General features: G+C 53.6%; 6 protein-coding genes across 6 annotated transcripts; 2 read left to right on the top strand and 4 right to left on the bottom strand.

Annotated features, from left to right (window-relative positions):
* Window positions 1–17: 17 nt before the first annotated feature.
* Window positions 18–1,076, bottom strand: M409DRAFT_24117 (uncharacterized protein; the record flags this gene model as incomplete). The annotated part of the gene is made up of 1 exon (XM_033807093.1): window positions 18–1,076. One exon carries the CDS (start codon window positions 1,074–1,076, stop codon window positions 18–20), a length of 1,059 nt encoding a protein of 352 aa, XP_033666719.1.
* Window positions 1,077–1,850: 774 nt separating this feature from the next.
* M409DRAFT_24116 (uncharacterized protein) lies at window positions 1,851–2,915 on the top strand (the record flags this gene model as incomplete). The annotated part of the gene is made up of 1 exon (XM_033807092.1): window positions 1,851–2,915. One exon carries the CDS (start codon window positions 1,851–1,853, stop codon window positions 2,913–2,915), a length of 1,065 nt encoding a protein of 354 aa, XP_033666718.1.
* A 243-nt stretch (window positions 2,916–3,158) lies between these two features.
* M409DRAFT_24115 (uncharacterized protein) lies at window positions 3,159–5,186 on the bottom strand (the record flags this gene model as incomplete). Its single annotated transcript, XM_033807091.1, has 1 exon — window positions 3,159–5,186. The coding sequence occupies one exon, from the start codon at window positions 5,184–5,186 to the stop codon at window positions 3,159–3,161; it is 2,028 nt and encodes a 675-aa protein (XP_033666717.1).
* Window positions 5,187–5,895: 709 nt separating this feature from the next.
* On the top strand, window positions 5,896–8,502 carry M409DRAFT_67149 (uncharacterized protein; the record flags this gene model as incomplete). Its single annotated transcript, XM_033817281.1, has 1 exon — window positions 5,896–8,502. The coding sequence occupies one exon, from the start codon at window positions 5,896–5,898 to the stop codon at window positions 8,500–8,502; it is 2,607 nt and encodes an 868-aa protein (XP_033666716.1).
* A 40-nt stretch (window positions 8,503–8,542) lies between these two features.
* Window positions 8,543–9,994, bottom strand: M409DRAFT_24113 (uncharacterized protein; the record flags this gene model as incomplete). Its single annotated transcript, XM_033807090.1, has 1 exon — window positions 8,543–9,994. The coding sequence occupies one exon, from the start codon at window positions 9,992–9,994 to the stop codon at window positions 8,543–8,545; it is 1,452 nt and encodes a 483-aa protein (XP_033666715.1).
* A 350-nt stretch (window positions 9,995–10,344) lies between these two features.
* Window positions 10,345–12,366, bottom strand: M409DRAFT_67148 (glycoside hydrolase family 47 protein; the record flags this gene model as incomplete). Its single annotated transcript, XM_033817280.1, has 7 exons — window positions 10,345–10,365; window positions 10,469–10,559; window positions 10,634–10,779; window positions 10,848–11,262; window positions 11,317–11,741; window positions 11,797–12,076; window positions 12,131–12,366. 7 exons carry the CDS (start codon window positions 12,364–12,366, stop codon window positions 10,345–10,347), a joined length of 1,614 nt encoding a protein of 537 aa, XP_033666714.1.
* Between the last annotated feature and the right edge of the window lie 620 nt (window positions 12,367–12,986).

The following is a 12,986-nucleotide window of genomic DNA, read 5'->3' as shown; positions in this document are numbered from 1 at the left end:
GACTGCATTCTTATTCATCATTCTATATCAACCGCCTGCCCCGTCTCCATAGCCTTCTTGACAGCATCACAAACAACCAACGCCCTCAACCCATCCGCCCCCGTGCATCTCGGCTCCTGCGTTCCCCTAATAACGCCCACCAAATTCTTCACCTGCTCATCAAACGGCACCTCGTTCCCAACCTCCACATCCTCCACGCTCAACAACCTCTCCCAAGTCCTTTGCCCCCCCTCTCTATATCTCTGAAGTTTCATATCACCCACACTTAACGTCCCCTCACTTCCAAAGATCCTGTAGAAATCCTCGCCAGAATGTGGCAGCTTGGGATTCTCACCAGTGCCGCTCTCGAAGAAGTGATTAGAAGGCGTGGCGTCTGAGAGGATGAAGGTCCCTACGGCGCCGGAGGCGAAGCGCAGGAGGATCGCGGCGCCTTCTTCTGCTGGATGTCCGCGTTGAGAAAGTGTCTTCTCGGCGTGCACGCGGGAGATGGGACCGAGGAGATATTGCAGGATGTCGACCTCGTGGATGAGGTTTATAAGGATGGGGCCGCCGCTGGAGGCCTCTGCACGCCATGCTGTTGGGGGTGCGAAGTAGGAACCTGGCTTGTAGGTTGCCCAGAGGCCTGAGACTGCTATGGGACGACCAACTGCCCCCTCAAGCAGTGCGTTCTTGGTAGCTGTGACATATGGATTGAAGCGTCGATGATGACCAACGAGCAAATGCCTTCCTGCCTCTTCGGCAGCAGTGATGAGTTGCTTTCCAGAAGCAATGTCTATGGATATAGGCTTCTCTACAAGCACATGAATGCCTTCCTTGAAGAGCTCTAAACTCACAGCGACGTGTGTGCTGTTGGGAGTACACACAATCGCAGCATCTGGACGGTGACCCTCTGCTACCATCTGCTTAATGCTCTCGAAAAGGGGCACGCCGAAGGCCTCAGCTACCTCCTTCGCTTCAAGCCGAGGGTCCACGACGCAGAGCAGCCTCGCGTCCGGGTTTGACTGCACGCTTTGGGCGTGTCTTGGCCCAATGAGGCCTGTGCCAATTACGGCGATAGTGAGGATGTCGGCTGGCATTTTCGTCGCTTGCAGCAGGAGGGAGATGTCAACGATAACGCAGAGTGGAGTCCGTCGAGGTCACTGCTCTCGCTCACTCTCGCATTGTTCTCGCTTCGTGAGTGTCCATCCTTCGTTTGTGGATAAGTCTTGACTCGGGGGTGTTTATTCTTTCATCCTTTTCAGATCCATTGGAAGAGGTGTCTTTCAGGCCACCACACAGTTAGGTGAATGACCCGCTTGTCTTCTTGTGGCGCTAATCCTAGACCGTCCTGCTGTTGAAGATGTTCTTTTCTTGATCTACTCTAGACTCATGCACACCGTATCTCTCAAGTCGCACCGAAGCAAGGCCATACAGCTCGTGCAGTCGCCCCTGACACAAAATCTAAACATAGACGGTCGCCAAAACGTCCCATGTCTTTCTCGCCTGTCTCTCACGCGTGGAAGAACTCTTTCCAGCCTCGCCAACGCTTTTCCCAGGCCGCGCTTGCATTCATCCTGCAGACTAAACACAGCTCCGGACTTCCTCACGAGAACGTGGCTCACCATGATAAAGTCCTTCCAGACGGTGTGGGTCCCATTCAGGCAGGAGCGATAGGGAAAGAGAAAGGCCTGTGTTTGGTGTTGCACTTTACGCGACGTCGTATCACATGGGTTGATCCGAGAACGATTACTGTACGACCTCACGCAATACCTATCTCGTGCCTTGCTACTTCAAAAGGTAACTTGCAGCTTTTTTGTTCCTCTCCTTGAGAATCGCCCTTTCCAAACTCTCTATCTCTCCTCGTCGACAACATGCCTTGCCGTCCAGCAATCTGCTCACACTCCCTCGGCCGCGCCTGGGTCCACGACCTCCCCTCCAAACTCGACCAAGCCGCTCGGCACGGCTTCGACATCGAGCTCTTCTACGAAGATTTGTTCTACGTTGCTAAAGAATTTCCCGGAGGCGCCACTCCCGAAAACCACATCAAAGCCGCCCACGAAGTCCGATCCTTATGTGACGAGCGAGGTATATCCATCATCTGCCTGCAACCTTTCATGCACTACGATGGCCTTCGAGACCGAGAGAAGCATGCGGAAAGGGTCGAAGAGATGAAGCTTTGGATCGAGCTGGCGAAGAATCTGGGGACGAGCTTGATTGCCATTCCGTCGACTTGCTTGCCTGAGGAGCTTGTGAGTGGGGACCTGGATCTCATTACTCAGGATATGGTCGAGGTTGCGGATCTTGGTGCTCCGGAAGGTATAGAATTCGCATATGAGGCGTTGTGTTGGGGAACACATGTCGATCTTTGGGAACGATGCTACGAAGTCGTGTGTCGGGTAAATCGTCCCAACTTCAAGATCTGCTTCGATACGTACAACTTCGCTGGACGAGTATACGCGGACCCGACCTCGCCTGCAGGGAAGAACCCAAACGCCGACGCCGATATGCAAGCATCATTAAAGCGGCTTGTGCAGACCGTCGATGTCAAGAAGATCGCCTTCGTCCAAGTCGTTGACGCAGAACGATTATCAAAACCCCTTTTGGAAGACCACGAGTTCTACAACCCAGAGCAATGTCCTCGAATGAGCTGGTCGAGGAATTGCCGGCTGTTCTACGGCGAAGAAGATCGAGGCGCTTATCTTCCCATCAAGGCCATTCTCAAGGCCCTCATCGTGGACCTTGGCTACGAAGGCTACCTCAGTGCAGAGCTATTTAGCCGCACACTGATTGAGCCTCAATCTTCAGTGCCTGAGCAACATGCACGACGTGCGGCTATCTCGTGGCAAAAGATCGTTGCCGACTTCGATCTCGACAAAAAAGAGGCCAACGGTCGTCCCCAACCAGCTCTCGAGCAAGCGCCACGCGCCCAATTGTGACTTGCCGACAAGGTGGAGATGGCGTTTGAATGCAGCGAGTGGCTTTGGCCGCAGCATAGAAAGATAGAAGCATAGACGGATCGATGAGCATTGTAATGGTAACGATACCCATATACCCTTTGAAAAGGAATTTTGCGTGAGCGATCCTAGAATTTTCACTGTCGTTGGCGTGATATCTTGGATGGATGCTGCACATCGTCATTGTGCGGCAGTTCTTATTCATCTCTTCCTCCATGAGGCTTATCAACCAGCGTCCTTCTCAGCCTCGTATGCTTGGGAGAAGTCTGCAAACTCGTTGGGCTGCATATAAGCCAGCAAAGGATCCGAAGGCTGATAATCGGCCCCGAAGAACTCTGCCAGGTCCAAATCAGGCCCAAATCCCAGGTTCTCCATGAAGTTTGGTTTCTGGGTCGAGTCAGTGCGATCGAGCATGGCCAACTCCTCGAAAATGTCCCCTCCTGCTCCAGCCTGACTAGTAGGTCCCGCTTGCGAATGCTGGTGTGGTTCCGGCATTCGGGCATGAGAGCTCTCACCGAGCCAAAGGGAGGGAGTGGCTGTGGAGACTGTCATTTGTGCCGGTGTACTTCCTGGTAGAGATTCTGTCGTCTCGTTTGGAATGCTCATGAATGGGTACTGAGTCTCTAAAGACATGCCCTGTAGGCCTTGTGATCCTGAAGGCTGTACATTCCAGAAATCCATTGGAGAGGAATGCGTGCGGGCGTGAGTAATAGAGGTTGCTCCGACTGTTGGTAGATTATTTAAATCGGTGTTTTGGTCCGACTGACGCCGGTTGGCCAGAAGCGCAGATGGATGCTGCCTGCTGTTGTTTGCGCTGCCATTGCGAAGTAAGTCAAAGACAACACTCAGTTCCTGAGGAGGATGGGGACTTTGGGGAGTCGCCGTGAGACTCGGCGGTCTGCGAAGAGCCATGCGAACGAGCTCGTTAAAAGTACTTATTGACCTGGCTGGTGATTTCTGTGAGCCTGATTCATTCGCTGGGTCTTGCCAAGGCGACCATTCGTCCAGTCCGTCTTCCTCAACAGGACCAACTGAAGTGATGTCTTCTGGCTTCAAATGGGCCAAGGCTCCAGTTTGTGAGGCAATAGTGCTTTCGAGTACGAACGCCGCAAGGTACGTATGCTTCACGCGATCTCCTATGAGCGAGCTTCCAGTGTTCTCTTGAGAGGTAAGATGGGCCATTAGACGGACGGCGGATCCGATTGTGAGCCAAGCAGGCAGTAGAGTGGCGTTCAACAAGTCGACGAGGCCCAAGATGAGTAGAGTCTTGACATGGCCAAGAGTTATGTTGGCCTCCTTTGGAATCAGAGATCTGGCGATGTCTCTGCATCGAGAAGCTTCCATCCTAGCCTCGCCTTCCATTCGCGCGGCCGCCCAAGTCATTATGCTCCAAAGCTCGGCGTGGTCAGACGAGACAGCTTCGTTCCTGGGTAAGCCAGGTGCAGGGTACGAGTACATGAGTTTCAAGATGTCATGCTTTTCAGTGATGGGAAGCCAAGTCTGGGTGAAGGTAAAGTAGTCTTCTAGCATGGACCATGCCTTCGTCGGTAGCTGCAACCTAGCCACACTTGATTGCGGTTGACTGAAAGAGCCTTGAGGGGGCGAGAAAGGTAGCCCAGAGCCTTGTACATCCAACAAGGCTGCATGCCCATCTGAGGGTGCTGACTGAGGTGGCGAATGGTACGGCACATTGACCTCGCCGAAATCAGTACCGTTTCCTCCATAGGCACTGTCATTGAGCTGTGCGGCACCTGAATCATCGTCGGTCTGCTGTGGGATCTCGATGGTGGCACCGGACAGAAGTTGGTCAATCTGTCTACAGACAATGCCGTTCCTCCAAACTGCGTGCAAAGCGTCTGATGCATTAGCCTCCTTGAAGGCAATAAGTTGATGGACTTCTTCGTTCGGATTCGGAAGTAGTTGAGACAGCTTCACCTCACATCCAGGGTAGGTCTGCAAAAGCCAGGCGAGTGTCAGCTCCAGGGTTCGAATGTAGTTTGGCTGAATGCCTCTCTTCTTCGGCTGCTCATGGTAAGTACAAGACCGGTTCTGGATCTCGCATGTCTGGCAAGTAGGCTGTGCTCCATCACACTTTTCTCTCCCTGCTCGGCATTGATCGCAGGCCCTGGAGACGCGAACACGCTTTGCTCGGTCTGCTTTCTTCGCTGCCGGCTCTCCGGTCTGAGATGGTCGCTTGCGGCTTGTGGTATCTGTGTCTCTCTCTGACGGCCCATCGTGGATATCCTGCAACATGGCAGCACGGCATAGTCTGCCATCAACAACGTGCTGAGAAACGAGGCCAAGTTGGCTGGTGAAGTGTGTTCACAGTGGGTCTCACCACCGTGCGGAGCGAATGGGGAGAAGTGGGGGAGGAGGAGCAGGCCGGGGCAAATGGCGGCAGCAGCAGGTCGTCATCCTCGAAGATACCACCTCGTCTCTCCTCCTATTGATTGATTTTATCGCCAGGCGAACAAGTGCCCAAGACGAATGCCGGTGCTAGCTTCTGCTCGTCACACGGACGTGTCAACACACAAGGACAAGCCTCCACAACCCAAACGGCGGCCACGATGATTCGTCCGGGAAAAGACTCTTCCGCCGGAGGTATCAATTTCCAGGCTTGTAGCAACACCACAGTCGTGTCGTCCTAGTCACCCGCTCTGCACAATGTGCCATGATTGGGAACGAATGAGGCGCTCAGCACGAGTTCGTCTGTCTTTGTGGACTCAAGATCGGAGTGATCCACTTCCGTCGGTGCAAGTCTCACTCACCTGACTTCTCACATGCTTGAGCCTGTGTACCGGGTAAGATATCCCGAGCCACTTGGCTATTGCAGCAGTTTCATGCTCGTTTGAATCTAGTCCTTGTCCATCTCCATTGCTAAAGCAATGCCGTCAATGTTGATGCATCGATAACAGCTCGAAACAAGATGGCACACGCTGACTTCCATCCAGTTCAACACAGTATGGCGACAATGCATGCAGGCGTCAAGCGGTCTTTCCAGGACATGAACAGACCTAACTCAAAGGAACCTCTTATCCACCAAGTCCCGAAGTCAAGAGAATCCAGTGCGACGCCCACACCTCCAAACGGACCTGCATCAAATGTCGGAAGGCTCGAATCGCTACCTCGGAAGATCGCGTTCAAGTCGGATGCCTCAGTTCTGCTCATCGGCGTTCGAGGTGTAGGCAAAAGCTCTCTTGGATTTCTCGCTGCTACCGCTTACTCAAGACGCATGATCGAGTCTGATAGAGCCTTTGCAGAAGCCGCCGGATCATCCAGGACTGTGTACCGAAAACTACATGGCCCAGCAGAATACCACAGGAAGCACTGCGAAGTCTTGAAGCAACTTTTGACAGCTCACGGCAGGCATGCTGTGATCATTTGCAGTTTCGCCGACCTCGAAAGCGACGGTGCCAAGCTGCTCCAAGAGTTCGCTCAATCCCATCCTGTCATATACGTGACGAGGGACGTACCTGGAATTTCAACTTACATCCGCGTCTGGACGGAAGAGAGGATTCAGGACTTGATTCGTGCAAGCGAGGCTTTGTTGCGAGAATGCTCGAATTATGAATTCTTCAATGTCAGCGAATTGCTTGACAAGGATGCCTCGCACGATGGCAAAACTCCATACAGCAGGACTGTGAACGGGCCGTTCCTTACTCTGAAGCGTGCGGAACATGATTTCCTCAAGCTGTTGCGAAATATCATTGGAGACCACGACAGAGGCAGATCACATCAATCCGCCTATCCACTATCGCAAATCAGCGTCGACAAGCTGGAGTTCACCTCTGCCGTGACATTATCCGCAGAGGACGTCGTTGCCCATAGATTGAACCTGGACGATGCGCAAATCGGCGTAGATGCAGTGCAACTCGATGTTAGCACGAGCCCGCGAAACAGCGATACTTGGAAACTTGGGAAACACAGCTGCTTCAACCTGGTGAGCGAGGCTTTCGCGAATTTGAGACGTTCGACAATCTTGCCCATTACCATCGTAGTGGCGAAAGAGGAGGATTCCAAGAAGTCCAAGCAAGTGAGCAGGTCTCAATTGCTCGAGTACTGTCTTCGTCTGGCACCGGAGTACTGCGCGCTGGATCTTACCTTGGAAGATATCCAGCTGAAGTACCTTCTTGCGACCAAGGGAAGGACCAAGATCATTGGCGAGTTTCTGGCTTCTCAACGCCTTCATGATGGTTGGCAGAGCCAGCAGTGCTTGGACATCTATCGAAAGGCCCAATCTCTCGGGTGTGATTTGGTGAAGATTACAATGCCTGACGGAACGCTCGCAGACAACTTCGCCATCCAAGCATTCCAGCAGCGTGTGCAGAGTCTACATGCAGGTCATGGCACACGTCTGATAGCGTACTGCACGGGCAGGCAAGGACGAACATCAATGTGCTTCAACAATATCTTAACGCCAGTCGCTGCACCAAACAGGCCGATCGACATTACCATTGAAAGGCCCAGAGTCGACGCACTACCCCTTGTCACTGCGAAAGAACGGAACGAAGCATTGTTCGCAAGCTTTGTACACGAGCCGATGCGATTCTTCATCTACGGTGCTAATGTGAGCTTCTCGCTCTCGCCAGCGATGCACAATGCAGCGTACGACGCTTGCGGCATGCCACACTCGTACAGAACGCACTCCGCATCAACGCTCGAAGATTTCGTTGCTCTTGTGAGGGAGCACGACTTTGGCGGTGCAGCCATTGTGCAGCCGTTCAAGACGAAGACGCTCACGATGATGGATCTGCTCAGTCCTCAAGCCAAAGCGATCGGGGCCTTGAATACAGTCATTCCCCTCAGGAACGACTCCGTTATCGAGTCTGTTTCCAGCGAGGTTGGTATCTTTCGTGAACGCAACCGAAGTGGCCCGGTCAAAGCTCTTTATGGCGACAACACAGATTGGATTGGCATACGAGCTTGCATTCGGCGTGGCCTCTCTCCCGCAAATACCGTTCGCCCGTCAAGTACTGGTCTTGTTTGCGGCGCTGGTGGCATGGCTCGCGCTGCTATATATGCCATGATCTCGCTCGGCGTACAGAACATCTTTGTCTGCAATCGCACGAAAGGCAATGCAGAAGAACTGGCTGAGCACTACAACCGCCTGATTCGCACGAACGAGATTGCAGAACTCAGCCCATCAAGCGCTGCGACCACTGCAGTCATTCCTTTGGCATCGTTCGAAAGCGAATGGCCACCAAACATGCGCCATCCAACCATGATCGTGAGCTGCATCCCAACCCAAACAGCTGATGGCACACCGACCAACTTCACATTGCCCAAAGACTGGCTTGGCAGTCGTACAGGTGGCGTCGTCGTAGAGCTGGCGTACATGCCGATTGTGACGCCTCTGGTCCGACAAATTCAGAGCGAAGGCCGTAAAGGCTGGATCTTGATGGACGGTCTCGACATGCTTCCCGAGCAAGCGTTCGCTCAGTTCGAGCTGTTCACTGGCCGACGAGCTCCGAGGGTGCTGATGAGGGATGAGGTTTTCCGTCATTATAGCGAGGAGGAGGGATACCCGCCGCATGGCGCTTTGAATACGGATTCTCCAACGCATTCGTGATGACTGCGTGATATGAGGAATTGCAAATCTCGCTGCGAGGCTACGAGTCATCAATATGCATGGCTCTGCTTTCGACTCCATCCGGGCCTACGATCCATTGGCCACTTTCCACCAAGTCACTGAATCTTTCCAGGATCTTGTGCAGTTCGTTCGCTCTTGGGAGCTCGTGCAATTCATCCGGTTTCTCATCTGGCCTGCCAAGGAGGCCCTGAATAGGACCTACCATTCGGACCACGTTCTCGTACGGAAATGCCTTGTCGGCATCGCAATCTCCAAGGCACAGTCCCGCAGGAACTTCGTCTCTGACTTCCAGCCGGCGCTCTTCATCTGGCAGATCGTCATTCTTGAGCAGCAGGATGGGTGGTGTTGAGCACGCCTGGCCAAGTGTCACATCCTGGAAGGGCTGATGCACGAATTCCTCTGCGGTCAAGAGTCTCAGCCCGGGAGCTATCTTCGAGAATCCTGGTTTTGCAGCTCGACTGAGGAAGGAGAAGGCGAAGCTGTCTCGTCGCAGACCCGCTCGTCCCGGAGTCTTCACCGAATACACACTTTCTCGACAACACTTTTTGACAAAGCTCTGCTTTGGCATCCGGGCTTCAATCACTTCGATCAGACGGTCCCATGCCACAACCGCCATCTCAACATCCTTGGAGGTGAAGGGGACCATCACCCAAGGATCAGATGTCTTCTCCGTCCTCCTGGCGCCAGTCCTAGGATCTCGAAGTTCCTGCTCTGGAATCGCTTTCATGGCGTAGCCTCCTGCTGGACTTCGAACATACTCGAATGGCTCTGGTCCTTTCACGCTTTTTGGAAGAGCCACCACTTTGTCCGCCTCGATCATGTCACAATATTCGGTTAGGATCGTTTCCAGGGGCTTCCAGGAGAGCTGGCGCTCTTCGAAGCTCAAGGCTGGAGTATCGTCCACATCTTTTATCAGAGCGCATTCATGCCGAACTTGATCGTACACCACACCACCCGCCAGCCTGCCCTCTGTCGCCACTGCGTCTTGCAGACTATACAGCGTAACATACCGATCACCCTCAGTTTCTTCATGGTTCGCAAAGAGCTCCAACGGAGCACTAAGACCCACGAGATGGTAGAAGAAGACCGGTGGCTGGAACGTGCCAGGATAGAAATCTGGCAATTCGAGCGCCTGCTGAAGAAATGCTAGAACGCTTGGATGCAACCTCTCGCGAAGACTCTCGAGTTGGTACGGGGTCAGAGTCGGCGCCCATCGTTCCCAATATGTCCTTTGCGGCAACTCGGATAGATGGTGACCTCGGGCAACCCAGCCATGGCGGACGATGGCGTTGTGCAAGGCGCTGGAGCGTTCGAAGTCCAGTCCATCTTTTGGAGCCGTCGAAAGTGAATATTGTCCTGTGTCATGGTCATGAGCCAGACCGTCATAGTGCTTCATGCAGCCGGTGGAAGGAGGAGGATTCGAGGCAGAAGCTCGAAAACGCTTGATCTCTGCGGTTAATTGCGCAGTCATTTTTCGCGAGAAACGCAGGCGGAAAAGAGTAGAGTACAAATAGAAACGAGAAAAATGGCAACTTACATAGCACACACCAAATGACCGCCAAGCTCTAAGTAATCTCGTCAGAATCGCCTTGGAAGTCCCCCTCCTCTCACCTACCTAGCAAAACCAAGCGAAGGTGGGAAAGGCATGGAAGCACATTACGGCAATGCTAATAATGGCGGCGGTGGTTGTAGCAAGGAGCAGGGATCTCACGGGAAAACAACCACGAAACGGTTTCGGCAAGTCTTCATTCCGGTACAGAATTTCTGTGCATTTGTGTACTGTATACGGCTATGAAGGCTCCTGCAGCTTCCGTGCCTGGTTTAGATGGGAGTTCCCGCGACCTGTATGCACCCATCCTTGTTAGCTGGAGTGCGTCGTTTGGATATAATTTTCCACGTGCGCGTTCACAGGGGTGTGATTGTGGTTGTTGATTCATGTGCTTACCTTGATAGGATGGGCTTCTGTGTTGAAGACGTAGGAGTTTGCGCCGTCGTGGTTGGTTTGCCAGATGTTATCGGGGGCGTGGATGAGGTAGCTACGAAGAAAAGTATCGTTAGTCTATTATTCGGTGTTTTCCTTCGTTGCGTGGTGGTTGAGACGAAACTGTACCTGTACTTCAGCACCTCCGCGAACCAGAACGACTCCTGGAAGTTCATGAATCCACCACCTCCGGCGGCGTTCACGTCGTTGATGGAGGAGAAGCCTGAACCCACGCGGGTCGTGGTGTTGATGGCTTGGATGGCGCTCCAGGCATACTGCAAGAACATCATCGTCAGCGATCCATTCACCCTATTCCTCGAGTAGATGGATGATTGCAACTCACATCCTGATACTTCCTATCGCCCGTAACCCGATAAGCATAATAAAAACTCTCAATAACCTCCGGCCTGAGGATGTAATTCCCATTCGTGATCCAGAAACCCGCGCGCTCATAGAACGCCGTCTGGTTCGCAGGGATGTCCGTCGTGTTCCAACTGAACGACTCGGGGCCGATGCCCGTGAGGGTTTGGGAGTAGGTGTCCTCGCAGGAGTCGACGAGCTGGAGGCCGAAGTCGGTGTACTTTTGCTCTTTGAGGACCAGGCCGCCGAGGAGGAACATGCCGCCGTCGAAGCAGGCGAGATGCTGCGAGTTGTTGTTGGTCACGGTGCCGTCGTATGTGGCGCAGAAGGTGAGGTCGGGGCGGGAGGAGGGGTGCGAGGCGAGGTATTGGATGGCGGAGTCGGCGGCGAGGGTCCAGCTATGTGATGTTAGGGTGTTGGGTAGAAGGTGTTGAGGGAAGGGGCTATCTTACCGATCCTTGTACTGTCCAAACCTGGCGCTGTCGTAGACGTACATCTTGATCAAGTATTCGTAAGCACTGTCGTCGCCACCGTTGAACCCACCAACGGCATCCACGAAGGATCCATTGGAAATGGCAATGTTCGTGCCAACCAAACCAGGGAATGGCTCGCTTGATGGGGGCGATGGGTTGAGGATGTAGCTCTCGCCCTTTTGTGCAAGCTGGCCGTACGATGGGTCGCCGGTCAAGTCTGAGAGATGGGTCCACTCAAGAACGAGCGTGCCGACTGTGGCCAGGCCATTGGTGGTGGAGCCGTCTGTGCTGCGGTTGTTGAAGTAGAGGTTGTTCGACGGCACACCAGATGGAGTGTCGAAGGCGTAGCTGAGGTTGTTGGCGAGATTCCTAGCCTGCTCGAGGAGAATTGGGATTTTGCTTTGCTGGGAAACTATTAGCAAAAATAATCTTCATCCTCGTTTGGATATCAACACTTACGTCCTCCGCCAGGTACTTTAGTGGCCCGCTCAGAAGATCGTATCCAGACAGAAGTCCAGCCACATAACGAATCGTCGTCTCGAACAAACTGACAGCCTCGTTCTCGTAGCTCACAGACCAGTTGATCTTAGGAACGTAGTTGATGATCTGGTTCACAATGTCCTTCTCGCCCATGACCAGAGCGGTAGACAGGGCATCCGCAGCCGACGCACCCCATCCATTCCTCGAGTTGCTGAAGCTGTTGTTCACGGGGAGGAGCTCGTCGTTGGGGAAAGCATATCTGTTGCATCTCTTAGCAAGAATCCCTTCAAGAATAACAACGTGATCTTCTTACTTGTAGTATCCCTCCCACGAGAACTCAAACATCTCCTTCACAGCAGCAGCGCGCTGTCTGGCTTCTTGCTGCGACTCTCCCGTCTGATTGTAGCCATGATGCCCGCCGTGCCAATCAGGGTGATTCCAAGGTCCCTTGCCCCAGCCGTGGTTCCATCCTCCTCCTCCGTATCCTCCTCCGAATTGAGGGACAGCAGCAACAGCCGTCGCAGAGGCGAGCAAGCTTAAAGACCACATCGTGAACAGGTATATCGTGCCGTTCGGTCCAGAGAAATGGGAGGAGAGAAAGAGCAAGAGAGACGAACCCACCCTCGCGAGGACCCAAAACGTGCACGAACAAGACCATTTAAACACAAACTCACCGCATGATGAAGAGGTTCCATCCTCCCTCCCTCCCTCCAATCCCGGGATGCCCACTCCCTGTCAATCCATGCCCGGACCAGGAAGTTCATGGACCCAAATCCACTCCAAAAGCCGGACCTCTGCCCCCCGAAAAACCACTACCGTGCCTGTGCATCCACAGACTATCGTTCTGCACATCGATTCCTCCCGCACTCACTTCCAGCAGCTCTCACTGGCCGCGCCGCCAGCGATCGCCCCCGTCGTGCACCGTTCCTGGCGCTCGATGCGGGGTTCGACCATGGAAGATCGGCCAGATGCGGCAGCGAGAGGAAAGCTTGAAAGCGTGTTTGTGCTTTGCGATGCGACGCTGCAAACCACGGAGCACATGCGATGCGAGTGATGACACTGCAGGGTTGTGTTGACAGGAACAGGTTAGGGGCGTTGCTTGTTTGAGCGGCTGGCTTCGTCACGAGATGCGGGCGGCGGATGCTCGGCTTGTGTGAGGATGTTTATTG

The sequence above is a fragment of the Zasmidium cellare genome (genome assembly GCF_010093935.1).
Source record: "Zasmidium cellare ATCC 36951 unplaced genomic scaffold M409scaffold_21, whole genome shotgun sequence".
Lineage (NCBI taxonomy): Eukaryota > Fungi > Ascomycota > Dothideomycetes > Mycosphaerellales > Mycosphaerellaceae > Zasmidium > Zasmidium cellare.
The sequence above is the reverse complement of the archived record's forward strand: the minus strand, read 5'-3'. Positions and strand labels throughout refer to the sequence as shown.